The sequence below is a fragment of the Pelodiscus sinensis genome, chromosome 17 (genome assembly GCF_052426305.1).
Source record: "Pelodiscus sinensis isolate ZL-2025 chromosome 17, ASM5242630v1, whole genome shotgun sequence".
NCBI lineage: Eukaryota > Metazoa > Chordata > Testudines > Trionychidae > Pelodiscus > Pelodiscus sinensis.
Window position 1 is genome coordinate 15,061,319 of NC_143068.1, and position 27,958 is coordinate 15,089,276.

A 27,958-nucleotide genomic window follows, 5' to 3' on the forward strand; every position below is an offset into this window, starting at 1 on the left:
TCTTAAATATCTCCAGTAATGGAGATTCCACAACCTCCCTAACCAATTTATTCCAGTGTTAACCACCCTGACAGGAAGTTTTTTCTAAAGTCCAACCTAAACATCCCTTGCTGCAATTTAAGTCCATTGCTTCTTGTCCTATCCTCAGAGACAAAGGGGAACAATTTTTCTCCCTCCTCTTTGTAACATCCTTTTAGAGACTTGAAAACTGCTAGCATGTCCCCTCTTAGTCTTCTCTTTTCTAAACTGAACAAGCCCAATTCTTTCAGTCTTCCCTCATAGATCACATCTTCTAGACTTTTCATCATTTTTGTTGCTCTTCTCTGGACCTTCTCCAATTTCTCCACATCTTTCTTGATATGTGGTGCCCAGAACTGGACACAATACTCCAATTGAGGCCTAATCAGTGCAGTAAGTAGAAAAAAGAAAGCAGCCACTTTGCTGTGTAAACCAAGTTTATTCATAGTTCCAACAATTATTTTTTTCCCCCTTCAAGTTAACATATTGTATTATTTGAGAGAGGAAGGGTGACACAGAACTGTGTTTTGGCCCACTCTTTTGTTGATTTTAATGCTCAGCAAAAGATTAACATGCAGGTACAGCACTTAACTAAAATAAAAAGCCTTTTCCCATCAAACCTTCTTTGCTGCTAAGGTGAACTGCCATTGAAAAACCCAAGCCAACAGTGGTTTCTTCTTCCTCACATAACTCTGTTGTGAGAAGTAGTGGGCGTTGTAAGCATCAATACAACTTCACCTAAAGTAACAGCCTGGTAAGCAAGAGCTGCGGTTGCTTATTCATGCATTAATGCACTCATCAAGTTTTGGGAGGTGCTTTAAGGAGGACATTTCCCTCTCGCCAATAAAGCTAGTGGAGCTCAGAGATTGCAGGGGCAATATTGTAACTGTGTGCACCAATAATTTTAAAAACCTTAAAAGAATAGGCCATTACATCAGAAATAAGTAATCTCATCACGACAATAAAAAAAGGCAATTTCCCACATGTGGTATTTTCTTTGCTTCAGAACGGATCAGTGCAAAGTGAGGTAATCCAGGCGCACTATCAGAAAGGACAGGGGAACATTAAACAAGGCGCCGCCTTTTAGAATCTCTCTCCATCTCATCATCTGGAGAGTCTCCAGTGCATCCTAGGGGGGACACCATGTTTAGCAGAGGATCTTCCGATGCACGGCCGAACAGGGACAGCAACAAAGCCACTCCATAGCCAGTAGCTCGTTCGCCCTAGAAACAAAACGCTTTTAATATCGCTCTTTTGCTAGTAGAATGTAAGAGACACTTTCAGGTAGAGCGCCAAACCAGGACTCTGCGTGAGTTCTTGGGGTGGCATTTTCCAAAGTACTTGTGGGAGTGAGAAGTCCAACACCCTGGGCTGCTTTGGAAAAATCCACCTTTCGTGCTGCTAAAATCTTAACTGATAGCACTTGGTGGAAGAACTCTGAAGAAGTTGGCAGCTGCTTAATAAGAACAGTGGGCACCACACAGACAAAGGAAACTAATGCAGAAGTCCCAGTCTAGTGTGTAATGTCCAAATGAACATGCTATAGCATCCTTTACATTGATCTTAACATCAAAGCAAGAACCTATTCTATGAAACTGATCTACAAAGGAATCGGAAGTAATACATGTTTCCTTTATAAGAGCAGCCTCCTCTCTCTCTCTCTCTCTTTGGAACTGTACTCTCTCTTGTTACGGCTGATATGGGTAAGTGGGTGACATTTGCACTCTGCTGTAGTTTAGCACAAGGCAGTGTATAGTTGATTTGCACCAGAGAGAGACAATGACTCCTTGTATTTAGTCTAACCTCTCTCAGGGCAGAGGATCCACAATTCAATACCAGAAAAGAAAATCCAGCTGCACGATTTGTTCTTTTTAAAGCCAACTGGTTAGCAAGAGAAGAGTAAAGGTGAAAATATCTGCTGAGGCATTAGAGGGAGCAGATAGAGTACCACAAAAACTTGATAGGCAGCCCAACTGGGAAGAGACTAAGAAAATTCTGTCCAACCACAATGAAAGATACTGGCCTAGGTCACTTAACCACAATATATTTTATATACTCATTTCTTAAACATGTAGAAGGAGCATAAATTGGGTTAAAAATGCCCATATTGCTGCAAATTAGAAATTAGACTAGGTAACAGTCCAAGATTAATTTTTAAATAAAAACTGAAATTAAGCTGCCAGAATAAAGCAGGTATCTTTCTGAAATTGGATTTCTTTGTATAGTCCTTACTTCTTACAAAAAGTGTTCTTGTCTGTCTAAATCACCCTCATCTCTGTCAGAGAGCCCTGCAAAAAGAGCAAGCAGATGAAATTTCACATGACAAATGAACTCACTCACCGCATGGACAGGTGCTGCAATGTCTATATGGACCCAGACACCAGACCAATCAAAACCAATGTGAGAAGCAATAAAAAGCCCAGCACAGGAGCTCGGACTATTCTCTCTATCCTGGAAAAACAGTAAAAACAAATCAGTTTTTGCTATATAATTGGTCTCTAAAATATTGCTTTTCTAAAAGTAACTTCTAACAATGTCCTAACATTACCCGCCATTGTACGAGACAATGTACAAAACCATCTTTTGTAAAACATTCTTAAAAGCAACATAGCATAACGTTCAGAGGGGTAGTCGTGATTGTCTCTTTCAGCAAAAATGAGGGATCCTGTGGCACCTTAAAGACTAACATATTTATTAGGGCATCAGCTTTCATGGATTCGAAGTGGGCACCACCCCACAAAAACTTATGCCCTAATAAATGTGTCAGTCTTTAAGGTACTCGTTGTTTTTAGTAGCTTAAGAATGGCCTTAGTATGTGCTAGGGATGTTAAAATGCGTTTATTCAAATAAACGTGTAACCTCTGAAAATTTCAGCAGTTACATGAGGGGGGAGAGGGGAAGAAAGAGAGGGGGTGGCTCCCTGGGTGCAATACTTCCCCCCACACACACAAACACTCGCTCCTGCCTACCTCTGATACAAAGGCCATGGGGGTGTGGGGGGAGGCGGCATTTAACCATGCACATTAATTGATAAGCCTGGGCTCATCAGTTAATCGTGTACATGGTTACACTTTCACATCCCTAGTATATGCCAGCAAGTTTTCAGGTATGCAAGAGTGAGCTAATGCCCGCTGCGCCTTTTTGGAGTTGCCGTTTCTCCCCACTCAGCCATGTTTTCTCTTTTTCCTTTGTTAAAGGAACCACTTGTACTTTTACTCAGACAGAAGGAAGGGATTACACAGCCACAATGCATGTGGCAGTTAAGAAAGCAATACAGAATTCTCCATCAGACCAACTGCAACCTCCCTAACATGTTGGCACTTGTTTAACTTAGATTTATCAAGGTCACCAGCTGAGGTCACCACAGCCAGACCTGAGGCCAGGCCTTGCTCCCTTTGTCAAAAATAGAGTTGTTTGCAAGTGTCAATGATGGGCAGGTCTTTAAAACGACAAGGCACATTTGAAATGCAACGTCTTTGTATCTTAGCCCCTCCTACCATAGGTACATTATGCAGAATGTGCACCGGGAGTGTGGCATGAACAATTCTGGTTAAATAGGGGAATAAAAGATAAAAAAACCTACTGCCACAGAGTTCTTCATATCGGCTACAGCAGAGGTAAATTCACTAAAATGGAGTTCAGGACAATATATGAGAGGATGGACCAGGTCTCCGCAGTTCCTGCCAGCTATAACACAGGCCTTCTCCCAGTCTTCATTGTTGGTGAGGACAGCAGCATGATATTTCCCTGTGGCAATTCCCTAGTGAGGGATAAGGCACAACCAGGTAGGGTTAATATGGGTTTAGTCCCAATCTCTTTAGCAGACTTGCTGGCTAGAGCAATCTTCTGCTGCCTACTTATTGCTAGAAGTGGCCTGCCATGCAACATGGCTATCAATGACAAACCCACTGAGAAAACGTATCTGAAAACTAAAGAAAAAGACTGACATGTTATAAATAAACAGTGGGGTTCTGGGCATCATCAAAACATTCAACATTTCTGAAAAGAATTCCATTTCACAGTGAAAAAGTCTATCTGGTCTAGCACAATGGCAGACACACAAACATCTCCCTGGGTTTTATAGTAGGGACATAAGTGACTAGTTGACTACCCAATAAGCGCAGTCGAGTCACTACTTGACTACTCACTTCCCCTCACCTTGCTGCCTCTGTATCAGAGGCTTGGGGGAGCACTGTTTCTGCGGCGGGAGAGGGGAGGCAGAGGCGCAGTGGGGGACCTGGTGTGAGACGGGACTAAGCAGTCCCGGCTTGCACTGAGTCCCAGACCACTGTGGCTCTGCTTTTTAAATGCCAGGCTCTTAGTACATTTAAAAGGCAGAGCCGCAGCAGTCCCAGAGCCAGCACAAGCTGGAACTGCTCAGTCCCAGCTCATGCCTCCCCTAGCAGCTAACACCCTTATCAACTAATCCAGTAGTCAATGGAAATTCCTTATTAACCGCTGATTTGCTTATTAACTGCTACTTAACATCCCTAATTTAAAGCCAACAATCTACACAATTAGTTTATTAACCGCTACTTATCATCCCTATTTTATAGCCAACAAGCAACATGGCTGTATGGTTACATTTCCATGTTTGTTGGTCTAGCAATTAATTATAAATAAGATGGCTAACAAGCACATGCCACTCTCCTAGCATTTTGCGTCAAGTGCAGATAACATGGACATTGTACATGCAGCAACCTTTATTGGAAAGGTCATTTCACCTTACATCTGCAGTTGGGTCTTGATTTGTCCTGAAACCTGGAGCTACCTAGTGTTAGAGTCCTCCAGACTGATATCATAGGGCAGATAGGCAGATAAAAGGCAAGTTTTCAGAAGGCTGCTGTAACATTAGCATGCACCACCCTGATGGGTACAAGAAACATGCTGCCATAAATCTACCCAGTTTCAAAAATGAAGATTAATTCTACCCCCAATCATCCATGACAGATCTCTATAACTACCCATCCACGCTATCTTCTATACAAATTTTATAGTGGTGCAATGATTTTTCAATCAATTGCAGTCTAAAAGCAGTATTTCACTGTCACTTTTTACCTTTCTATTAATATTGTGTTTTGTGTATAATATACTCTATAAATCAAGACTTGGTCAAATAACTACCTGCAGATGTTGGGCCAGATACTTAGCTGGTGGAGATCAGCACAGCTACACTGACTTCAAAGAAACTAGGGTGATTTACATCAAAGGCCTGGCCCACTAATCTGAATCTCATATTGCACTTAGCTCTTCTAACTGCTAAAAAATATCCAGCTTCAGTTATAATGTCCCTGCAACATCAGAGAAACTTTGCTAGGCCAAACACAAAGTTCTCTTACCTGTCCTTACTATGATGATAAACCCTAAGGCTACATCTAGACTGCAGGTTTCTTTTGGAAGAAGCTTTTCCGGAAGATTTCTGAAAGAGTGTCCACACAGAAAAAGTGCATCAAAAAAGCAATCTGCTTTTTCGAAAGCACTCGTGCTTTTTCCTCTTTTCTCTTCTTTCGAAAGAAGTCCCTCTTCCCCATCCACACATGCCTTTTCCCGAAACCGAAAGAGCTCTTTCAGAAAAAGGCTTCTTCCGCGTAGAAAGAGATTTACCAATGTCGGAAAAACCTTTCTGTTCTTTTGATTTTTTGTCAAAAGAACGCAATTGCAGTGTGGACGGAAGTGAAGTTTTTTCAGAAAAACAGCCTTTTTTCCAAAAAAAAGGCCCCTCAGAAGTGTAGACATAACCTAACATTGCACGAAGGAGTGAAATGTGTCTCATGTCTAAGAAAAGGGGACGAGTCAAATTTGCTGGCCTGAATTTAGAAACACCCATCCATCCACCATTATTCACGATTATTACCTCCAGTTTAGCAAAGCCCCAGGGACTTCAGTTGGATCAGAATGAGACCACAGAAAACAGCATTTTAAACACTGTTTCAAGTTCTCACAAGGAGAAACCTACAAAACTGCCAGTAGCTAATTACATGAGTTTTAATTCTATCTGAATAAAAGTCCATTTTTTACTCAATCATGTATGAGATATAAAAGCCCACAAGGTACACAAACCACGTCAGACTTATGTAGTTATAACTGTAAGATGCTGGCAAAATGTGCCGTATTCCCTGTATTGGTGGCTGGCCCATGTAAAACAGTTGGGGAAACTGTACCTTGTGGGCTGGATCCAGCCTGCTGCTTCATTTCACCCAGCCCCTGCCAAGTCTCCACTCTGTGGGCCAGAAGCCCCAAGCCTGTCCTTGTGGCTCCTAGGCGCAGGGACGAGCAGGGAAACTTCAAGATCTGCCCCCACCCTGGAAACTGCGGCCAGCGGAACTGCGGGGGCAGCACCTGTGAGTGTGGGCAGCATGTAATGTGCATTGCTGGCTGCTTCCAGGACCAGTGTGGAGCCGGGTAAGCAGAGAGCCTGCCTTAGTCCCGCTTCAGGCCCAGGAAGTAAGCACATCTGGCTGGAGCCCACAGTCCGAACCTGAGCTCCCTCCTGGAACCTGAACCCCAAACCTCCTCCTTCACGCCAACATCCCTGCCCCAGTTCAGAGCCCCTTCCTGTACCCCTCACTTCTGCCCCCACACCAGAGTGTAGAGGAAGCTCTGACCCTTGATAAACCCCCTGCTTGGCTGGAGCCAAGCACCAGCTTGCCCCGCTACTGGGAGAACCCCTGAAAAGCTGAATTCCCCCATGGTACTGTGTGTGGCCCAAACTGATTGTTTGTGGGTCAAAAAGATTCCCCACTCCCGATGAAAAGGATAACAGCCTATTACTGCTGCTAGCCAAGAGTTATTTCTCCAGCTCAAGGTGTAGAGACCTATGGTTTGTAGCTGAAAATGGAAAACCTACAGGCAGTGCTTTTTTTGTGATGGTACTGCCCGGTATGCAGTACCGGCACCTCCAATCAGAGCTCAACAACTTTTTCCCTGGAGTACCGGCACTTTTTTTTTTTAAATAACAAAAAAAGCACCATTACAGTGCAAAGTTGTCCCCTCCAGCATCCTAGAGGCATTGCAAACAAGTACCTGAGCTCCAGTGAGAGTGGCCATGTCAAGAATGATATCTGCTCCAAGATCCTTGCATGCGTAGGCTACTCCATCAGCCAGCACCAGCCTGCCCTCTGCATCAGTATTGTTGATTTCTACAGTTCTAGGGGAAAAAAAACAGGTTATTTAATACAACGTTTCCACTCCTCACCAACCTGAAGCAAAGAGATTCTACTCAGCAGCTCTAAGATCCAACGCTGCGGTAAAGCAAAACATATAGAGAAAACACATTTACTTCTGATGTGAGGTAAGGGATTCTCTAAAATTCCAGAACAGAGCACATCTGAACAGATAGCATTGGCTTGATCACAGATCCTACTGTCTGTAGGGCAGGGGCCAGCTTTTCATTGGGTTTAGACAGTCTCTTGCACAATGGGGCCAGAATAAAAAGGAATATATACGAGGGATGTTAAAAAGCATTTAATACGGTAACCGCATAGCCGCTAAAAATCTACGTGGCGACACAAGTTACACACAATGCAGGCTCTGCAGTATGAAGCTCAGCTTTTTACGACGGAGCCCACAGCAAAGCCTCCCTGGGAGCTAGGCCACCAGCCCCTGCCTCCCCGGGACCGGAGCAGGCAGCACTTGCCTGTCCGGCTCCCAGGGAGGAGGCTTTGCTTTGCTGCCGCAGTGAAGCCATCTCTCCGGGAGCAGAGCCGGCAGCCCCTGGGGAGAGTGGCGAGACAAAGCACTACTACACAAGTCTATGAAAGGGGCAATGCTTACTTTCCTGAGTAAAGGACATGGATGTCATCAGGTCTTGTTGCATTAGGCCCGACAGAATTTTCAGCCAAGCAAAAAACAGCATGAAGATTGTCTTTAAAGCCCTGTAACAATAAGAGGAGAGCTGCATTTCAACATAGGGTACACAGTCATTTATTAGGACTGAAATCAGTGAGGGGCTAGGGATTTTAGCTAGAACTAGTACCATGAAATACATTTATCACATGCAACAATTGGCAACGAACGGCTTCTAGCCTGGAGCTGGTATGAAGATAGGGAAGCTCATCGGGGCAGAGCGTTTTGCTCTGTGTTTGTACAGCGCCTAGCACAATGGAGTCTTAATCCATGACTAGGGATCCCAGGTGCTTTGGTAATACAAACAATTAAAAAGACAGTATAATGATGGATAGATTGTAGCTTCTGAGTTTTCCGTGAAGAGATAATAAGGAACCTAACAGAAGGAAAACAGCACATACTGAGAAGAGAGAACGTGTGCGTGTGTGTGTGCGTGCGCGCTAGGTGGGGAACCAAAAAGCATTTGCCAGCTGCACCAATCACTCAGCTCAGCCTCTTTCCCTCTTGGGAACTTAAAGTCTAGTCTCCTGCGGGTTTCATTTATGCTGGTCTCATTTCTGAGGGGCTGGCTGCCATGCCCTGCTGGCAGTCTGTGACATCCAGGTCAGACTAGATCAGGGCTACTCAACTTTGGAAGCCCCGGGGCCCCAATGATACTCACAGCACATGCTGGGGGACCGCAACTTAATGCATTTACCTGCAAATATATATGCAATTATATATGCAAATAGCTTCTTTCACACTGATGGGCATGAATGCAAAGATTAAGGCAAGACTACACAACACAGGGGCCCCATTTAAGTAAGTTCTGCTAATATTAATAAAATGCAATATTTACCAAATTTCCATCCATGTGACAGCACTTTTAATGAGCAAAGACAGTCTGGGAATTTAACTACTAAAACATACATCAACTGATGATCATTAGACTGACTTGCCATTGTGGAGTGTGTTCCATGCTCAAAGGATCCCACCCGCAGGCCACACGTAGAGCCCTGCATAAACCTAAACCACATTGTGGGCTGCAAACAAATGGGCTGTGGGCCACATGTGGCCCACAGGCTGCGTGTTGAGTAGCCTTGCTCTACAGGATGTAGCAGTCTCATCTGACCTTCAGCTCTCTGACATCAGAATTCAAGTGTCTTCTCTTCAAGGTGTCTGCATCAACAGAGCTGGTTGAAACTTTGTGAAATTTGATTCTTTGATAAAAGTAAACGAGAAGTTTTTTGCAAATTATTTTTGCTCTTTTTGACTAGTTCTAATTAGGGTCAACCCAATCCAAAACCTATTCAAGTTGACAGGTGTCTTCTAACTGACTTCAGTGGGCTTTGAGTCAAGCCCCAATTAAGTACAAGATCCTTATACATAAAACCAGAGTACTACTATATGAATTAACAGTAGCACAGATTTTCAAAGACATGCTGCTGCTCATGTTCAATCTCAACACAGCCCTAAAGGCATGCTCAAATCCCTGAGATTAGGGACATCTGGGCCAATATTTCTAGCTACTTAAAATTCTGTAACCACATATAAAAGATTCATAAAATAAATCCTTTCAACATGACAATTATAAAGACTTGTTACAAAGTAGGCTTTTATTTTATAATGCTTGTGTTTTCCATTATTTTTGTGTCAAGTGATACTACACAGCATGCCCAGAGGAGCTGGCGAATTATATATATTTGAAGAGTAAGTATGTGGATTTGTTTGTGCAAAATAAAGTCATACTTATCTTACCGGGTGTTGCTTTCTGGGTACTGGTTAATCAGTGCTTGAAAGCAGCCCCCACCTGCAGTCCCTCCCCACAGATACCAACATTTGCATAAACAATCCCACCGCTTAAATTAGCTGAATGCACTACCGGAATATGCTGGGTGAAAGGTTTAAATAATCATTTTTGTTTTTCCATCAGAAAAAAGCCATGACTATTATGATTAGAGTTCATAAAAAATATTTGCTAACAAAATTAAAATCAAGTCGCTTATACAATTGTCATTTTAGTGCAAAGAAAATTTGTACTGTTACAAATCACAAAATAATTCAAATTAGTTATGGAAAGAGTAAAGGAAGCTTTATGAAATTCTGATTCAAATGTACTGTGTATGGTAATTATTCAACAACATGAATAATGTTTGATGTTGAAATCCTACAAATGCAAAACTGTTCTTAGACTTCCCTTTTGCAAGCACATTAATAAAAAAATTCTATTACATGTGTTTAATTTCTTGAACTTTCCTATCAGTGTAATCTACACAAAATGACTTTGCCTGGTCAACAACGGGCCTTGCCTGCTAGTAATTCATATTTTTCATTCCCCTTTTTTCGCTGATTAATTTCCATTTTGTTTTTTTTCTGATTTACAATCAGTTTGTATTTTTTTTTGGTTTGGTGACATTTTAAAATATCACTGTTTTCATGTATGCAACATGCTGAGTGCCCTGAGATGGAAGAAGGAGGTGCTATTTAGAGGAAGGAAAGGAGTAAAGAGAGGTGCCAGTGTCTTAATAAATCTGCTTTCATTCCCTTTCACAGTTTTCAACAGCAGCCCCTGCTTTTAAAAGGAACAACTGCCTGGTTGTATCAAAGGTCAGCTTCACAAGGAATCTTTTGATAAGCTTCACCTGCTAGAGATGCTGGGACTTGCTGAGCCAGCTCATGGTCTTAAGTCCAAAGGGCTAAACTATGTTCAACTGGCTCTTTGTACTTTGTAAACTGAAGCCCACAACTATTCCTACATATGGACAGCAGCAAGGAATCATCAAATAACCTCACGCTTTCCAGAGCTGAGGTACTTTGCAAATAAAGGGATACGTGAGACACTGCCAACGCGAACCCCTGGCTGTTCTGCACACACACACAAAGTACTTTTCTATTCATGTTACAGAAAAGGAATTCCCCTGGGGAGTTGCACATTTACTCCTCTGAAAATGAAATGCAGCTATGCGAGTGCTTAGAAAAGTGGACATTCCCAAACATGATCAAATGTCCCCTGACAGATGACTGAATCCTGTTGGTTTCTCTTGTAGATTCTATGTTGCGTTTGAAATACCTCAAATCAGTAACTAAAATGAATACTCCCCTACTGTCCAAATTACAACTTTGAAGAAAGCTTCTTTTTGGATTTATTTACCTGAACTTTATTCTATATTTTAAAACTAAGCAACAGAATCTCAGTGTTTACAATTATATAGGCCTGGATTTTCTGAGAAATACAAAGAAGTTTTCAGGCTTAATTTGCCTAGTCTAATTTTACTGCCGTATTGCACAGCTCCAGTAACTGCGGATGAAAATGACCAGGCATTTACATGCACATTTATGATGACTATGGGTACAACTATAGTAGGGGCTTATCTAGACTACATGGAAGATTCAAAAGAGGATATGCAAATTCCTGAATTTCCATATCTTCTTCCAATCTCACTTTCAAAAGTGAAAGTAATCAAGAAGCATTTTTTCCAGCAACTCCCCGTTTTTCAAAAAGCTGCGTAAACCTCATTTTTTGAGGAAAAGCAGCTTTTTGGAAAAGGGGGGGTGGGTTGCCAAAAAAAACGTGTCTTAATTACTTTCACTTCTGAAGCTCCACTTTCAAAAGTAAGATCAGAAGATGATCTTCCCTCAGAATTTGCATATCCTCTTGTGAATTTTCCACGTAGTCTAGATGAGCCATAGTTAAACATAAAAAGCTTAGGCCGAGGAATAAAACAAAATCCAGTTGTCAGGCTGACAGCATACATGGCTTTTGTCATCTCATCAAGCACTGTGAAAATTCTGCCTTGTCCTTTGGAATTGGGTGTGTAGGATTTAAATGAACGGGAGTTACAGAGCTAGCAGCTTTGCTTGAGCCAGTGGTTTCCAAACTCCGGGTCATGATCCAGTACAGGGTTGTGGAATATCCATTACTGGGTCTCTCTGTTTGCTGATAAGGAAAACACCTGATGCTGATTAACAGGGCATGGCAACGCTGCATAACACCGCAGGAAGAGAAGAGCAACATTCTTGCATTACTGGATGCTGCTAAATCAAAGATATTATTTTGCTACAGGAGATACCGACAGTTCTGAAGAATGGATAGGACCCAAAGACTAGAATCAATGAAATCTTCAGGCTGCAAGCATACTTAGCACTTACACATCGACTCCAATTTGGGAACGTGGTTTCCCGAATTGGGGCCCCAGTGCTTTACAAAATCCCAGGACCCCAATAATGTAAGTAAAACAGCAAGCTCCCCATTTTACAGGAGACAGGCACCGATGTGTAGCGAGTTGTCCAAGGCTAGTAACAGAGCTTTGGAGAGACAAGGAACATCGCACTAGACAAGACTGTCACTTCTTGGCAATACATGAAATTAGGCAAGAATTCCAATCTAAGTTATGTTGACTAAGATTTCACTTACTTGCTTTACCGTGGCTTTGAAGGCACCCAAAATAGCAGCTGCTCCACCACAGTCACGTTTCATGCCAGGCATAGTGGTCTATTTAACACAGAAATATGTATGTATGCGCATGTATATAAATTCAGAAACATAGGAGACAATCTCAGTTTTTATTCCTTGTTAAAACTAGAATCTCAGAGACAACCTTAACTTTGGTCTTGTGACTGCTTGTGCACAGCACACAGATCAGGAGGGTTTTTCACTCTGTGTGAAATAACTATCATTACAATTACTTTACAAGCTATTGGCTTTTGCTCTGCACCTTAAGCTCATTACCCAAAACCTATGTTATTGCTAACCCACTGAAAATGAACAGCTTGAGTTTTTTTTCCTAACAAGTGAAGCTTTCACAACATGATCTGCACACCAGACAAGCCATATTTTATGTTAAAGGTAGTCAATTCTCCAGCCACTATTTCTGTCGGGCTCACAGGATCCTGTTTACCCCCGAAAATACTAAACTTCTGTTGCTATTTCAGTATATACTCAAGAGGCTCCAATGTTCCCTGTGGGCCTGACAACTAGTGTCCCCTGGAAACTAAGCAGCTACCCAGGAGAGAGTCAAATGCCACCCAGCTGATTAGCAGAGCACCCACAGCTGGCAGCATATGTTTCTAATGCTGGTTCACATCTGCACGTGCCTTGGTGTACATAACAAATTTTATTCCACACATGGATGAAAAAAATTAGAAGGAACACTGCTGACAACATGAGTTAAAGTTGATGGGAACCTTTCCATTGACTTGGAGGGACTTAAGATCAGGCCTTGGGTTCAGGAACTGAGTCTTCAATTCTGGCTTTGTTCTGATGCTGTGAGCTACTGATGGAGCAAAAAATCAGCCATTTAACTGCTTTGCCACATGTCCCTACATTCAGAATCTTGCCACTTTCACCCTTTTAGCTTGTTTACAGACATGCAACCCCACAGATGAGAAGGACCTAAGTGTTCAACGCACAGAAAAACATCTCATTTTCCATGGATGTTTCTCACCTAAATTATCCACTTCAACTAGCAAAGGTGCAAATAGGACGCTGGGGACGTCTACACGGAAATGGGAGCTGTGACTGCAGCACATGTACACACACCTGAGCTAGCTCTGACCCAGCTAGCACAAACAGCAGCAGTTACGCCACGGCACCACAAGCGTTGCATTCAGATCCTGGCTATGTTATGGAGCAGTCCAGGCTGCGGAACATGCTGCTGCAGCTTAGCTGCTCTTGTCATCTGACACAGCCAGACGGGAGCTAATTCGGACACATCTACATGTGCTGAAGTGTAGACAGTCCCCCAGCCACATATTCTATCTACAGACATGGCATGTACATACCTTTCCCTTAATGCTGAGGCCTCCGGTGTCATACACAATACCTTTCCCAACCCACGCAATGGTTTGTGTTGCACCTTCCGGGGTGTGGCTGAGTACTGCTAGGGCAGGGGGATGTACAGCTGCTTTGCCGACTCCATAGATACCTGGAAAAGAAAGATTGAAAATCCCAAGCTGTTAGGGAGGCGTTTGGGGTGGAAGGAGAGGATGGGGAGGGTGTATAACACTGTGGTCTCTTTGAACCTGCCTGGGGTTACATGAGGCATTTCAGGGCTATACCATTGTGCTCAATCTGTATAAATAACAAAAAAGTCATAATAAGGTGCACGCTATCCTGAAATAAACTGAAAATGACAGAGCTTTCAGCAAGACATACCTCCAAACCCCTTCTCGTTCAGCTCCTCGCCACAAATAATGGTTGGAACAATCCCAAGATCCTTGCCAACTTTTTTGATTTCCTTTCAGGTCGTCATAGAAAAAGAATATATAAAACAAAAAAAGTTACCAAAGTCAATTAGAGTCGGCGTGTGCCTTCCCACAGCTAAAGTTACCCACCCACCCACCCTCCCGTTGCGTGCAAAGCCATGAAGCAGTCAAGATCTCGGGCCTGATGCTGATCCGATGATTGTGTAATTCTTCTGATTTCAGTGGAGATCCCATTGATTTATGCCAGCGGGAAGGCTGCATTTGGCCTTTAAGTTCTGACAGAAGGGTTTGTAAACAGGAAGGCCAACCAATCTCCACAGAAGACACTTTTCCCATAGCAGACCATGATGAAAGAGAGAAATCTATGATCTCAAATGCTCTGCATAGAATGGTGAAATAATTTGCTTATACGGCTCCTTTCACCCCATGGCCCCAGAAACATTTTACAGTGGTAAGCGAACAGCATTCCCTTTTCACAGAGGGGAAACAAATGCAAAGAAGCTAAGGGGCTCATTTCCAGTAGAGGGCAGCACCTTAGAAATAGGAGCTGCAAGCATTCCATATCCCTGAAATATCAGCCTGTCCAAAAATCACAGAGCAGGCCAATGGCACAGTCAGAAAGAGAAGAGAATCCAGCTCTCCTGACTTGTGATCTAACTGTTCGACTAGGTTTCCCTCAAACTCAACAGTAGCTCTTGAGTTGCACAAGGATCAAATGTTAATGACCAGCCTGTTGCAGCCTCTTGGGAATACCTGCCATCATTCCCATTGCAAAAGACTTCGCTGAGAGAGGCCAGCATTTAATCTCAACCATGACATTCGAAACAGACTTCCAATAAGCAAGGCTATTATAAGATGTACCAACCTCCAGGAAGCTGCTAGTGTTCATCTCATTGCACGGGGTGTCCACAATGCGTGCCGCCAGCCTCACGCCTTCTGTTGCACTTGTCAAACACTAGAAATACAAGAAGTGAAAGGCACAGACAAATGAGAGTCGGCTGACTAAATGCACAACTCTGCACAGAAACGGGGTTCGATGTAAAAGCACAAGATGTGCAGTTCCCCCATTCTCAACTGCAACAAATCCTTGCTCAAGTCCCACACTATGACACTGAAGCTACAATTAATTATGCTGTGCCGTAATTTCTAAGGAAAATGAATTTCTTTCCAGCATGAGCTGACAGCACATTGTAACAGTATTTTCACTGTCCTACTGAACAGTCACACCGTACAATGTCAAGTGATGAATACAACTGAGAGGGCATGAAACGGATTCATATAATAAACAGTGAGCTGCTTATACCGGAAGCCTGTGGAAATGATATAGCCCTTTGGAGAGGAGGCAGTGGAGTTGATAAACGCTGGAGGGTCCATCTCAAACTGGCCCACACAATGAAGCATCCTGCCTGGTGAATTGTGTATCCAAAAGGAAGTACATGACACCAGCACTCTGGGATGTGCACTGACCACCTCTTATTTTCTGGATTGAATTGACGGAGTGAAATCCCAGCCTCATTGAAGACAATGAGAGTTTTTTCACTGAATTCAGTAGGGAAAAGGGTGTCAGGATTTCACTCTAGGACAGTGGTTCTCAAATTTATTTGATCGTGCCTCTCTTTTTTGTGTCCATAGTAGTTTACAACCTTCCGTCACCACCCAGATACATATCCTACTAAAACCAAACATGCAGCTCACTAAATATTTAAAACGGTCATACAACAGTTCACACAGAGATATTTAAGTGTATAACAATACCATGCCATCCTGACTTCTGAACTGCTGCCGGCAGCAGCACTGCCATCAGTGCTGGGTGGCAGAAAGCAGCAGCTGCTGGCTGAACGGCTAACGCAGAAGGCAGTACTGCTGCCAGTAACGTCTTATGTCCCCACATATTCACACTAAGGATGTGAATGTTTAACCAGTTAATTGGTAAGCCTCATCCTTAATAGGCAAGGCATACCGATTAAAGTTAACTAGTGTGGGCTGAAGCAACCCCTCACATGCCGCAGACTGTGGACAGGGGCTACGTTAGCTGGCGGGAACAGCCTCTGTCCATGGAGGGCCCGGGCACCCCACAAGCAGGGGTTGCTCTGGTTAACTAATTAAATGGGATTTTACATCTCTAATTTGCACCCTCCCCAGGGGGCTCATCCCGCAGTTTGAGAAGCTCTGCTCAAGAGGTTGGTTTTGAGCCATTAAGCTCCAAGTACAGGCAGTCCCCGGGTTACGTACAAGATAGGGACTGTAGGTTTGTTCTTAAGTTGAATCTGTATGTAAGTCGGAACTGGCGTCCAGATTCAGCCGCTGCTGAAACTGATCAGTTTCAACAGCGGCTGAATCTGGACGCCAGTTCTGACTTACACACAGATTCAACTTAAGAACCCCAGGCATCCCCAAGTCAGCTGCTGCTGAAACTGATCAGCGGCTGATTCCAGGAAGCCCGGGGCAGGGGCTTCCTGTTGTCAGCCACTGGTCAGTTTCAACAGCGGCTGACTTGGGGACGCCTGGGGCAGAGCAGCTGGGGTGCTGCTGGGTTGGTCCAGTAGCACCGCCGCTCCTCGGCGCTACTGGACCAACCCAGCTGCTCTGCCCCAGGCGTCCTGATTCAGCCGCTGCTGAAACTGACCATCAGTGGCTGAATCAGGATGCCTGGGGCAGAGCAGCTGGGGTGCTGCCAGGTTGGTCCAGTAGCGCCCAGAGTGGCACTACGGGACCAACCGGCAGCGCCCCAGCTGCTGTACCACAGGCATCCGGAGCAAAGCCGCGGAGCACGGGGGCAGCGGGACAGCCCAGACGCGCCGTGGCTGTCCTGCTGCCCTCGGGCTCCGCGGCTTTGCTCTGCTTTGCTCCCCGTCTCCCTGGTCTGCTGGGCTGTCCACTGCCCGCGTGTTCCACCGCTTTGCTCCCCATCCCCCTGGTCTGCAGACCAGGGAGACGGGGAGCAAAGCAGAGCAAAGCCGCGGAGCATGCGGGCAGCAGACAGCCCAGACTGGGCTGTCCGCTGCCCGCGTGCTCCGCCGCTTTGCTCCCCGTCCCCCTGGTCTGCTGGAGACCAGGGAGACGGGCCCCGTTCGTAACTGCGGATCCGACATAAGTCGGATCCGCGTAACTCGGGGACTGCCTGTAGCTTGGATCCAGCCTGCCTGCCTGGGTTTGTTTTCATTACTCACTTACTTTCTCACTTGGGGGTGAGAGCAGGTGCTGTTACATGACTGCACCATATTTTCAATGAAGAAGGAAAAACAATGACAGAAAAATGTGGAAATAGCAGAGGTGATTAATGATTTCTTTGTTTCGCTTTTCACCAAGAAGAGTGAGGGTGACTGGACACCTAGCATTCCAGTGAAAATGGGACAGATTCAGAAGTTAAAATAGGGAAAGAACAAGTTAAAAATTACTTAGGTTAAATGTCTTCAAGTCATCAGGGCCTGATGAAATGCATCCTAGACTATTTAAGAAGCTGACTCAGGTATCCGAGTCATTAACTATTGTCTTTGAAAAGCCACGGAATGTGACAGATTCCAGAAGACTGGAAAAGGGGCAAATATCGTGTCAATCTATGAAGAGAGAAATAAAGACAATTTGGGGAGTTACAGACGAATCATCTTAACTTCTATACCAGAAAAAATAAAAATAATTAAGGAATCCATTGCAAACATTTGGAAGATAATAAGGTGTTTGATACAGTTTTGCAAGACTTGCTTATTCATAAATATAACCCAGATGGAGTTACTACTAGGTGGATGCATAACTGCTTGAATAACTATTCCCAGAGAGCTGTTGTCAATGGTTCACAATCATGCTGGAAGGGTATAACAAGTGGGGTTCCACAGGGATCAGTTCTGGGTCCAGTTCTGTTCAATACGTTCATCAATGATTTAGATATTGGCATAGAAGTTTGCAGATGATACCAAGATGGGAGGGGTTGCAAATGCTTTGGAGGATAGGATTAAAATTCAAAATGATCTGGACAAACTGGAAAAATGGTCTGGGGTAAATAGGTGAAATTCAATAAGGACAATAAGTACTGCATTTAGAAAGGAACAATCAGTTCCACACATACAAAATGGGAAGTGACTGTCTAGGAAGCAGTACTGCAGAAAGGGATCTAGGGGTCATAGTGGACCACAAGCTAAATAGGAGTCAACAGTCTGGCCCTGCTGCAATAAAAGCGAACATCATTCTGAGATGTATTAATAGGAGTATTGTAAGCAAGACATGAGAAGTAATTCTTCCACTCTACTCCAGTGGATGCCTAATCAGCATGGAGTATTGTGTCCAGTTCTGCATGCCACATTTCAGGAAAGATGTGGACAAATTGGAGAAAGTCCAGAGAAGAACAACAACAATTATTAAACTCTAGAAAACATTACTTATGAGGACTGAAAGAACTGGGTTTGCTTAGTATGGAAAAGAAAAGACTGAAAGGAAATAACAGCTTGTGAAATCCCATCAGAGATTTAAAGAGCAGGTTAGACAAACATCTGTCAAGGATGGTCTAGATCGGGGTGGGCCGTTAAGTGGTCCATGGAACAGATGTACTATAACAGGGTTAGAGGCCTTGGTGCCCTGCCAGATGCTTTATTTACCTGTGTATGTACAAGTATGGCTGCTCATAGCTCCGTTGGCCATGGTTCATTGTTCCTGGCCAATGGGAGCTGTGGGAAGCAGTGGCCTAGCCCACATCACTTCTTGCAGCTCCCACTGGCCAGAACGGCAAACCGCGGCCAATGTGAGCAGTCGTACCTGCAGATACGCAGGTAAATAAAGTGTCTGGTGGCCTACCAGGGCTAACCCTGGTGAATCACATTTGGCCCATGGGTCATTTATTGCCCATTCCTTGTTTACATGGTCCTTGGTTCTGCTATGAGTGTAGGGGACTGGACTTGATGACCTCTTGGGGTTCCTTCCAGTTCTATGATTAATCCATGATATCATAGCAATGACACTTAGAACTTTGGAAAGCCACTTTAAAAAAAAAAAAAAGACAATTATGCTCTACTCTCAGCAATCTATAAATACTTCTTTGCCCCTCTCACAAAACTTGATTGGCCAGAGAGTCATCGTTTTGTGACTCTCAGGCCAGGGCAGAAGGAAAACCATAATCTACACAATTTGTAACTGTTCTTCTGATGGGAACAATGTCTGCTCAGTGACACTACTCAATCTTGGCCTCCTTAGCTGCATCACAGCCAGAAACATGGATGTAGGTTAATCCAGCATAATGTTTAGCCGTTGCACTGGATTACCTGTGTTAAATTTCAATCTGTATTGAACTGTCAAATTCCAGACCACTGAACAGAGTACTAAGACAATGTCAAGGATAGAATGCAATGGGAATGCTACTCAGTGAGAGCTTTGATTAGTAGTGACCGATCTAATCAAGTGATATGCTAAATTTATACTGTGTAACACAAACTTGCAGCTCATCTCTATTTCCCCAGTGTCTCATTTCTGTCTACAAAGCTTCACTGGGAAAATAAAGTCAATAGATGATGTAACGTCACATGTAAATACTAGGCATAGTGCATATTCTGGCCCCTGAACATTCAGCTACCGGTGACTTCAATGAGAGATGCATATATAGGTAACCAATGATAGAATTCAGCCTCATAAAAACAGCATAAACTTACTGTAACCTCCTTCGCCTGGAAACATACACACATATCTAATTCAATGCAAGATTAGGCCAAAAGTTAAAACCTATTTCTGGCACGTAAGGTAAACAGAAGTGAAGTCTCTCTATGTGAGGTGTTTGCTCAGTTCCAAGGACATAGGAGTCTGACCCCTGATTGGGATCTTTTAGTACTGCTGCAAAATATCTACAGCATTACCAATTCTGAATGCTACAAAGTTACATTCACATGAGCGGTAAGAAAACGGAGTTGATCTGTGACCATTTCTTATCTTGGGTGCAGTAGCTATTCCACATTTACAAGATACGGAACAGTAATTGATAGCTGTGTAGCATTTCGGAAAGAAAACTGGGCTTTGTATGCATGGTGCAATGTGACACCATGCAATGTAACTGAGGGAAAATCCGTAGCTTACTTTAAGCGCTGACACTTCTATAGGCCCATTGTTCTGTCCAACCAGGAAAAACTCCACAGTTACAGTTTTCTTCTCTGTGCGCCGAGATGCACTGGACCGGTGTGTGAACAGAGGGAATGCCCTGGCTAAAGCACAAGCTGAGGCAAAGACTTCGGCGCGCTCACAGACCATCTGAAATACAAGCAGGAAGAAAAAGGGGTCATAACAGGTTGAAGAGGATAAAACTGGATTATGTGGTCTGTTAACTTTGATAGACATACCAGGGACAGAAAAGAGGAGCTTAAGCCTGGCTTATACAGACAATTTCCATTGGGGGTAACTTTTTTCCTGAAATAGTTATACAGTACTGATGCACGCCCTCATGCAGACAGGTATACTGGGATAAAAGGGCCTTAGATCAGTGCAGCTTCCTCCACTTCCCATACCAGGAAGAGCTCTCTCGCAGGACCATTTAGCACTTTTCTCTATATGCAAGTACGTCCATGCAGAAGAGGGGTGTTGTACTAATTTAATTCCACTGATATAGTCAAAGCATTTCAACTTTAGAGCATGGTCAAGGCTTGGAAACGGCCTGTCTATATTCCACACACACTGGCAGGAAATTACTACTACAGGAAAGGCTAACTATTAACTTCTAGCTCCTGAAACATGCAGTAGGTTCTTGTCGTTTACAAAAGGAAAGCAGTGGAAAACCATTTTAGAGAAATGTTAACTCAGAAGGAACAGATTTAGACCAACCGGCCTCCCAACTAATTTTTCATGTGACAAATGTAAATATCCTAATACTTATCCAGAGAAATGTTTTATTACTGACAGTAACCTGGAAGTCACCATTCAACTAGTCTGCAGGAAATTCTTGTCAAATTAAGAAGTCTCCCCTGTTGCACCAGTTTAACTAAATTCTTATCTAGACTAGGAAGTGTGACATTAGTGGGTTTTATCTAACACATTTGAAGAGTCTAGTGTAGACAAGGCATGGTGCCTCTAATTTGTCCTAAGATGGTTGTGTAACATGGATTAAAGGCAAGTGCCTGCTTTTACATTAAACATTTAAAACACGCTTGCTAGTATGTCTTAATGTCACACCTTAGCTCCTCGTCTAGACAAGATGTCCACGGCTGCAAATATTTCGTTTGGACTCTTCGTCCAGATGCAGAGTGCATTACGTTACAATTTAGCTTAAATCTGTTTTAAAACATCATAAAAACAATTCTTCAAGCGATTTAGTTAAACTGGTGCTCACAACATCTTGTGCAGACTAGCTCTTCCACTTAGTCCTTGGCCATGCCAGAAAGTTGTACCATATCATGGTATGTCTACACTGCAGCTGGGAGCATGCCAACAGCAGAGTAGCCAACAATCCAGGAGGTCCAAGCGGGTTTGTACTCAAATGGTTAACTTGAGACCCAGCCCATGCTACTCCCCCAGATATGCAGCTTTTTGGCACATAAACTTCAGCTGAGTACCAAGTGTATCTTCTTGCACCGAGAAATACCTTCCCAGCTGGTATTAGACAAATCCAGTAATTACACCAGTATAGTTCTGTGTGTCCAATCAAGCCCAGCATAGATGCAGCCATATTGCTATAAAGGTGCTATATGCCAGTATAGCTACCTCATAACCTCATATGGAAAAGATAATAAGCTATATCAATCTAAATCTTTATGACTGTGTCCACACTTGAGTTTTTATTGCTTTAACTGTTTTGGCATTAAAAAAATAACTCACCCTCCCTAACTGAAATAGTTACACTGATAAAACGGTGGGCAAAGATCAGACCTTATTCTACAGATCAGACTTCCTCAAATACAAGAAGATACTTAGCTTGGCTTTTCACCAAAGATACTTCCTGAGTGTCACTTACAACAATACATCTGTTGGTGCCTCCTGGAAGACAGTTTCGAACAAGGCGGGTGATGAAGTGAGCTGCAGATGGGCTATTGTGTCTGCTAACCCTGGAAGGTAAAGCAGCTACTGTGGCGTAGTTCAGGTACAGGGGACAGCTGTCGGTAGGATTTGGATTCAGAGTGCTTAATGCAGCCTGCCATATCTGAGAGAAGGAGAAAGGGGAAGCGATTAAAAGTAAAGAACTGCAATACACTTTTCTATCACCCTCACTCTTGATATATCTGATGAATCCCTATCTGTAGTATGAGAGTGGTAAGGTACAAACAATGCATCTGAGTTTAAATGCTGGGTCCGTTAGTATCCACATGCAGGCAATTTTTATTGTGTTTTTAACACACAAAAATTCGTTATAGGGAACTTATTTGTTAATCAGGAAGGTACATGCTACTTTCCACCACAAACATCTCTCTGCTCCCTTCTCCTTAGGCCAGTGATTCCCAACATGTTTGATACTGGAGTTAGTGGGGGGAGGGGGAGCTATAGGGCCTGGGCTCACATTGCCCATTCACAAACTTTTGGTGGACCAGAAATATTTTATTCACATATTTGCATATTCATTATGCAAATACTGGATATGCAAATAAAATGCTACTGGCCTGCCAAAAGCCCCGGCCTCCAGAGTCCCCCAGTGCCAGTCCTAACTCTTAGAGCCCTCACCCCTCCACTACCCTCCAACAATAGCCACTGACCCCAGAATCCACTGCACCCCCTTGCCGGCCTCCCACCACCAGATGCCCTGAGTGCCAGACTCTAAGTTTCCAGACCTTCACTGCCCCCCAACTCCCCCACAGTGTCAGCCCCTAGTCCCCAATATTAGTCTGGCCCCAGGTTCCACGTGGCACTGCTGCTTTGAAGCACCGCCTTCTCTTCCCCCCACTTGCTGCCTCTTTCTGATAGAGGCAGCAAGGGGGGGGAGGAAGAGGCTAGTTGACCCGCTAGCATTTGCTTATTGGATAGTCGACTAGTTGTTTACATCACTAATAAAAAGCTGGTTTGATTTATTAGTACAGAATATACATCTGTTTCATTGGCCATTTAATTTTAAAAAAGAGATAAAAGCACAGTCTAGGGCATGGGTTCCCAAACTAGGGGGCATGCCCCCTTGGGGGGGAGGTGAAGAAATTCCAGGGGAGCGCGAGGTGACCCCCACCCCCGGTCAATCTCTCTCCCATAAGTTTTGCTACTATTTTTGGCCCGGTCAGTTCCTTTTTTTTCCTCAACAAGTTTTGCTGCTATGGGGGGGGGGGGGGGGGGGAGGGGAAGGGGGGGGAGGGGAGGGTTTCTCAAAAATAAAAAAAGGGGGGGGTGATGCCAAAAAGTTTGGGAACCACTGGTCTAGAGACACAAGACAAACACATAGTCAAATAAAAAATTGCCATAAATCTACCAAGCTAAAAATGAGAATGCAAAAATATTTATGATTGTCCTGTAATTTTTCAAGTAATTAAGAGCATAAAAAAAATATAAACAGACCCACACATTCCATCCAAACAGCCAGGGGGTGGGAACAGGACACATCTCAACCATTTCTAAAAATGCAATTTAGGTCTCAAGCTTGCCATTTGGCAAGCAACAATGTGTATATCAATAGAAAATGTTTATTAAAGCTAATGTTTAAAATAAAGTTTGCATTACGCAAGTTACACGAGTCACGTTAAACGAGTTACACAAGTCACGTTACACAAGCACTGTCCATCTGGGGTTAAGCTTGGGTTATGGGACATTACAAGTTTTGGTTACAAAGTTCATAACCAATATTATCGCAGTATTATTGGGGTGTGTGAGTTTTCACAGTATCCTCCCTAAAATACCTGTGACCTCAAAGCAACACATAGCATTCAAGTTGCATCAGTTCCCTACAGGCACATGGCAAATCCCACAGATCTCCCAGCACTGCAACAAGTTCCTGCCAGAAACTGCTGTTTTAACTGGGGAAATGACCTGCCAAATGTCTCTCTGCTGGGGGGGCAGGGCGGGATTCCTTTGGGGAGGAGCCATTTTAAAGTTAATTTGAAGCATCATTCACCAGAGGTGTAGCAGGGTGTTATACACCTGGGGGCAAAGGAAAAATTTGCAGCCGCCCGCCCCTCCCCCCCAGCCTCCATGTGGCACGGCCCCAAACCTGGTGCACAGCTGAGGGGAACTTGTACCGCATCTTGCCATGAGCAAAATGAATTTTGTGCTGTGCACCAGTACTGAGTTCATGGGGCTTGTTTGGATGTGCCACTGTGGCACCCAAATTATTAATAAATATTTTATAAACCTTTATGTTTCCTCTCTGCTGCCATGTCTCCTCCCCTTGCTCCATCATCTCTCCTGGTGCCTGCTGCCCCCCAACCCCTCACCCTCCTCTGCTGTCCTGACTCCTGCCCTTCTCACTGCCCTCAGCCCTCCTACAACCTGCCTCCCTCCACCAGCCCTTCTCTCCCCCCCATGCCCATTCATCCAGTAGCGCCACTCTGATCATGTGAGCTACCCCTCCTCATCCCCTCTTCTAACACCTCCCTCTACACACCTGCTCTGCCTCTCTCCTCTGGTGCTGGTCTCTCCCCTACAGGTGTCTGCCCTTCTCCTTCACCCCTGCTTCATCCCCTGGCACCTGCACCTTCCCTTAGCCCTGCACCCTCCTGGTGCCTCCTGCTTCCCTCACTGCCCCTCCCCCTTTTTCCCTGATGCCCACCCCCTCACCACTCTCTGCCCCCATTCCCCTCATGCCCCTGTGCCCTCACACATGACTTGCTCCATCCCCACCTTTCTCATGCCCACCCCTTCTTTCAAGTCTTCTCCCAGCACCTCCCTCTCCCCCCTCTAGATCCCAATGCCCTTATCCTCTCCTCTCCCAGCATCACCCTCCCACTGACACCTCTCCTCCTGCCCTTTTCCTCATTGTCTCCACTTGGCCCCCTGGCATTTCTCTCTCCTCCAGGCTGTCCCTCGGTGCCTTCCTCTCCCACTCCCTCCCCCTCTGCACAAGCCCCTTCTTCTCCCACCCTTTTCCCCTACTTTTCCCCCTTCCGTACCTTCTTCCTTCTACTTTGCGGGCCCAGAGTCTGCGCTCAGGTCCCAGAGTCTGCGCTCAGGTCCCAGAAGTCCCTGGACTCTGAACTGGGAGCTAGGCCGCGCGGCACAAAGCAGCGCCGAGCAGTTTTAAAGTCCCGAGCCGTGATGTCATGTCACGTCACGTCATGCCATGCCTGGGCGTCTCCCCGATCACCTGGAAACGCCGAGCATGGCGGCAGCAACAGCCGGCAGTGTGCACCGGCAAGGGGGAGCCGACAATGCTGCATACTGCAGGAATGGTCTAGGGCCGGGGGAAGACGCGCGGGGTGGGGGGGGGGAGGGGAGACCCAGTTCCAAATACTGCTGGAGCACTAGCACCACGAGCCCATATAACTCGCCACCCATGAGCGTCAGGTGGGCCTGCGCAGCATGCGCTTGCTCTCACTCCAGCCCAGCACCCCCTTAGCGTGGTGCCCGGGGGCAATTGCCCCCCCTTCGCTACGCCTCTGTCATTCACTGAGAAGCAAAGGATTTTGCTTTGTGAGTTTCAAGGAGACATTGAAAATCTCAAGAGCCCTCCTTCCACACAATACCCTGTCCCCTGCCCCAGTCCCCAGAACAGGGGCAGCCCTCCACTAGGGATGTTAAATATTGGTTAATTGAATAGTTGAGTAACCTCATGAATTCTTATTCGTTACTCGACTATTCTATAGTCCTTGGGGGTGGGGCCAGCAGCCAGTGCAATCTGACCCCACTCCCGAGGAGCCCCCTGTCACTCTATGGCAGCAGCACAAGGTGCTAGGCAGGAGTAGGTCCCTAAGGGAAGCCAGTATAAAACCATCTCCCCACATGGACTGGCTGCTTGTTGTCCTGCACTGCTGCCTCTCACACAGGGGAGGCAGCAGCCCCTGTCCGGGGGAGGGTCTGAGCTGAGCCAAGGTGCCTGCCTGCCTACCTACCTCCTAATACACTTTAAATGCAGAGCTGCAGCGGGGGTAGGTCCCAGACCTGTTACAAGCCAGTGCTGAGTCAGGCTGCTGTTCAGCCTACTAAAAAAAGCTACTGGCGGGGCGTGGGGAGGAGAAAAGCATGTAGTCTATAGCATTAACCTATAAGCTTCTGGTTAATTGGCTACCCTATTACATCCCTATCTCCCACGGGGATGCAAAGAAGGAAGGCAACCTGACCACAATCTCAGGCAGGGCACTGAGGCTCCCTTCAGCAGAATCTGCTCTCAAGCCATCGGAGCTAGTCGCTTCCAAGTCACAGCAACCTACTTCTGCTCAGAAACCACATGAAAGCGTCCCGTCAAACACCTGTGATTTGCTGACTTCATGCAGCCTCCCCGCCCTGCAGTGGCAGCTGGCCCTGCTGCAGACCTAGGAGAGGAGTGCTCAGCAATCCTGACCCAGCCCAGCCTAGGAGATGCTCCGATACCCAGGATAGACTCCAGTGTTCCCTGTAAGCTTGTTCACTGCTCAGGAGAAATTCAACTGCTGCCCAGCTGATTAGCACCCACAGCTAGGTCTGTGCTTCTGCAGGTGGTGCACATTCACACATGCTTCAGTGCAGATAGAAAAATGTATTCTGCACATGGAAGGAAAAAATCTGCACACGGATGGAACAGATTAGAAGGAGAGACTACTCCTAGAAGGACCGTCATGCAAAGTATACCCCGAAACGGGGCCTATGCACCCTGCATCCCCAGGATACACAAGCCAAGCCCCAATCAGGAGGCACTTTCAGGCCTCCAGAGTCTCCCTCCCCACACACTCATCGCGCAGGCTGCCGGGGTGATTAATGCGGGGAAGGAGCGAAGGGGAACATTGCAGCCTTCGCTCCCCTGGGGGAAAGCCAGCTGGGGGGGCGCACAGGGCACCCTGCGGCCCTGGAGGAAAGGGGCCGCAGCGGAGCGGGAAGGTGCGTCCAGGCAGGCAGCCACCCCGGCTGGGGAAGGGCCGGCGGAGACCCACAGCGAGGGGGCGGACGGCCAGGGACCCGGAGCGAGCTGCTGGGGGGCAGGGAGGGCGAGGAGTCGCGGCCCCGGCCCGGCCTCACCTCCTCGGTGACGCGCGGCTGCAGCTTGCCCCGCAGCTGGGCCCAGGGCAGGCGGTGCAGGTTGCTCAGCTGGCCCAGCACGAGCAGCGGGCGGCTCTGCGGATCCGCCTCCCCGGCGCTGGCCTGGAACTCCAGCTGCACGTTCGCCATCTTCCTGCCCGCAGCCCCGGCACGGCCCCGGGGCGCCTCCCCGCGCCGCCTGCCTCGGGCGCCCCGTGCGGCCGCGCCGCGCTCAGCAGCGCCGGGCCCTCGGGCAGGGAGGCGGCTGGCTGCGGAGGGGGCTCAGACATGCTGGATTTCCACGTGTTTCCAGCTGTCCCGGGGCCAAGCGGCAGGCAGCCCCTCGCGCTCATGGGGGGGTTGGAAAGCGCCAGCATCTGTAGAGCCCTGCAATTCTGCCGGTATCTGCTCTACATTAGTGGGTATCCACCCCACCCCCGTCAATGCCCATAGCTGAGGCTCATTTGGGGGGGCGTACAAAATTTTGTATCCACGCAGGGTTCTGTGCATCAGCTGGGGAGTGGCTGAGCTTTTTGCACCTTTGCTCATGAGTTAAAGAAGGGCCTTCCTGTGGAGAGGGTTAGAACCATAAAATATTAGAACTGGAAGGGACCTCCGGACATCATTCTTATTTATTTTATAGATTTGCCCTTTTCTAGTCTTCTGGAATCTCTCCTGATTGCCCTGATTTTTCAAAGGTGATAATTTAAGGCTCATCTACCTCCTCTGTTAGCTCCTGGAGTATTCTAGGATGCATTTCATCAGGCCCTTGGGTGACTTGAAGACATCTAACTTTTCTAAGTGATTTTTAACTTGTTCTTTTTTATTTTAACTTCTAAACCTGCCCCATTTCCATTAGCAGTCACTATGTTAGGCAGCCCGTCACCATCAGAGT

The 27,958-nt window shown here is 45.7% G+C and overlaps 1 protein-coding gene across 1 annotated transcript; it reads right to left on the minus strand.

Annotated features, from left to right (window-relative positions):
- Positions 1 to 437: 437 nt before the first annotated feature.
- NPEPL1 (aminopeptidase like 1) lies at positions 438 to 27,283 on the minus strand. The gene is made up of 12 exons (XM_075901134.2): positions 27,064 to 27,283; positions 21,962 to 22,147; positions 20,098 to 20,268; positions 14,912 to 15,001; positions 13,997 to 14,078; positions 13,624 to 13,766; positions 12,257 to 12,334; positions 7,792 to 7,892; positions 7,042 to 7,165; positions 3,602 to 3,778; positions 2,359 to 2,469; positions 438 to 1,241 (listed from the first exon to the last, which is right to left on the minus strand). The coding sequence occupies exons 1-12, from the start codon at positions 27,211 to 27,213 to the stop codon at positions 1,083 to 1,085; spliced, it is 1,572 nt and encodes a 523-aa protein (XP_075757249.2). The 5' UTR covers positions 27,214 to 27,283; the 3' UTR covers positions 438 to 1,082.
- Positions 27,284 to 27,958: the final 675 nt, after the last annotated feature.

Coding starts and splice junctions, on each gene's coding strand:
- NPEPL1 (XM_075901134.2), bottom strand. CDS start 27,213: ATGGCGAACGTGCAGCTGGAGTTCCAGGCCAGCGCCGGGGAGGCGGAT. Junction 3,779..7,041: donor CCACTCTCACTGGAGCTCAG/GTACTTGTTTGC, acceptor ATCCCTCACTAG/GGAATTGCCACAGGGAAATA. Junction 2,470..3,601: donor ATATGAAGAACTCTGTGGCA/GTAGGTTTTTTT, acceptor CTGTTTTTCCAG/GATAGAGAGAATAGTCCGAG.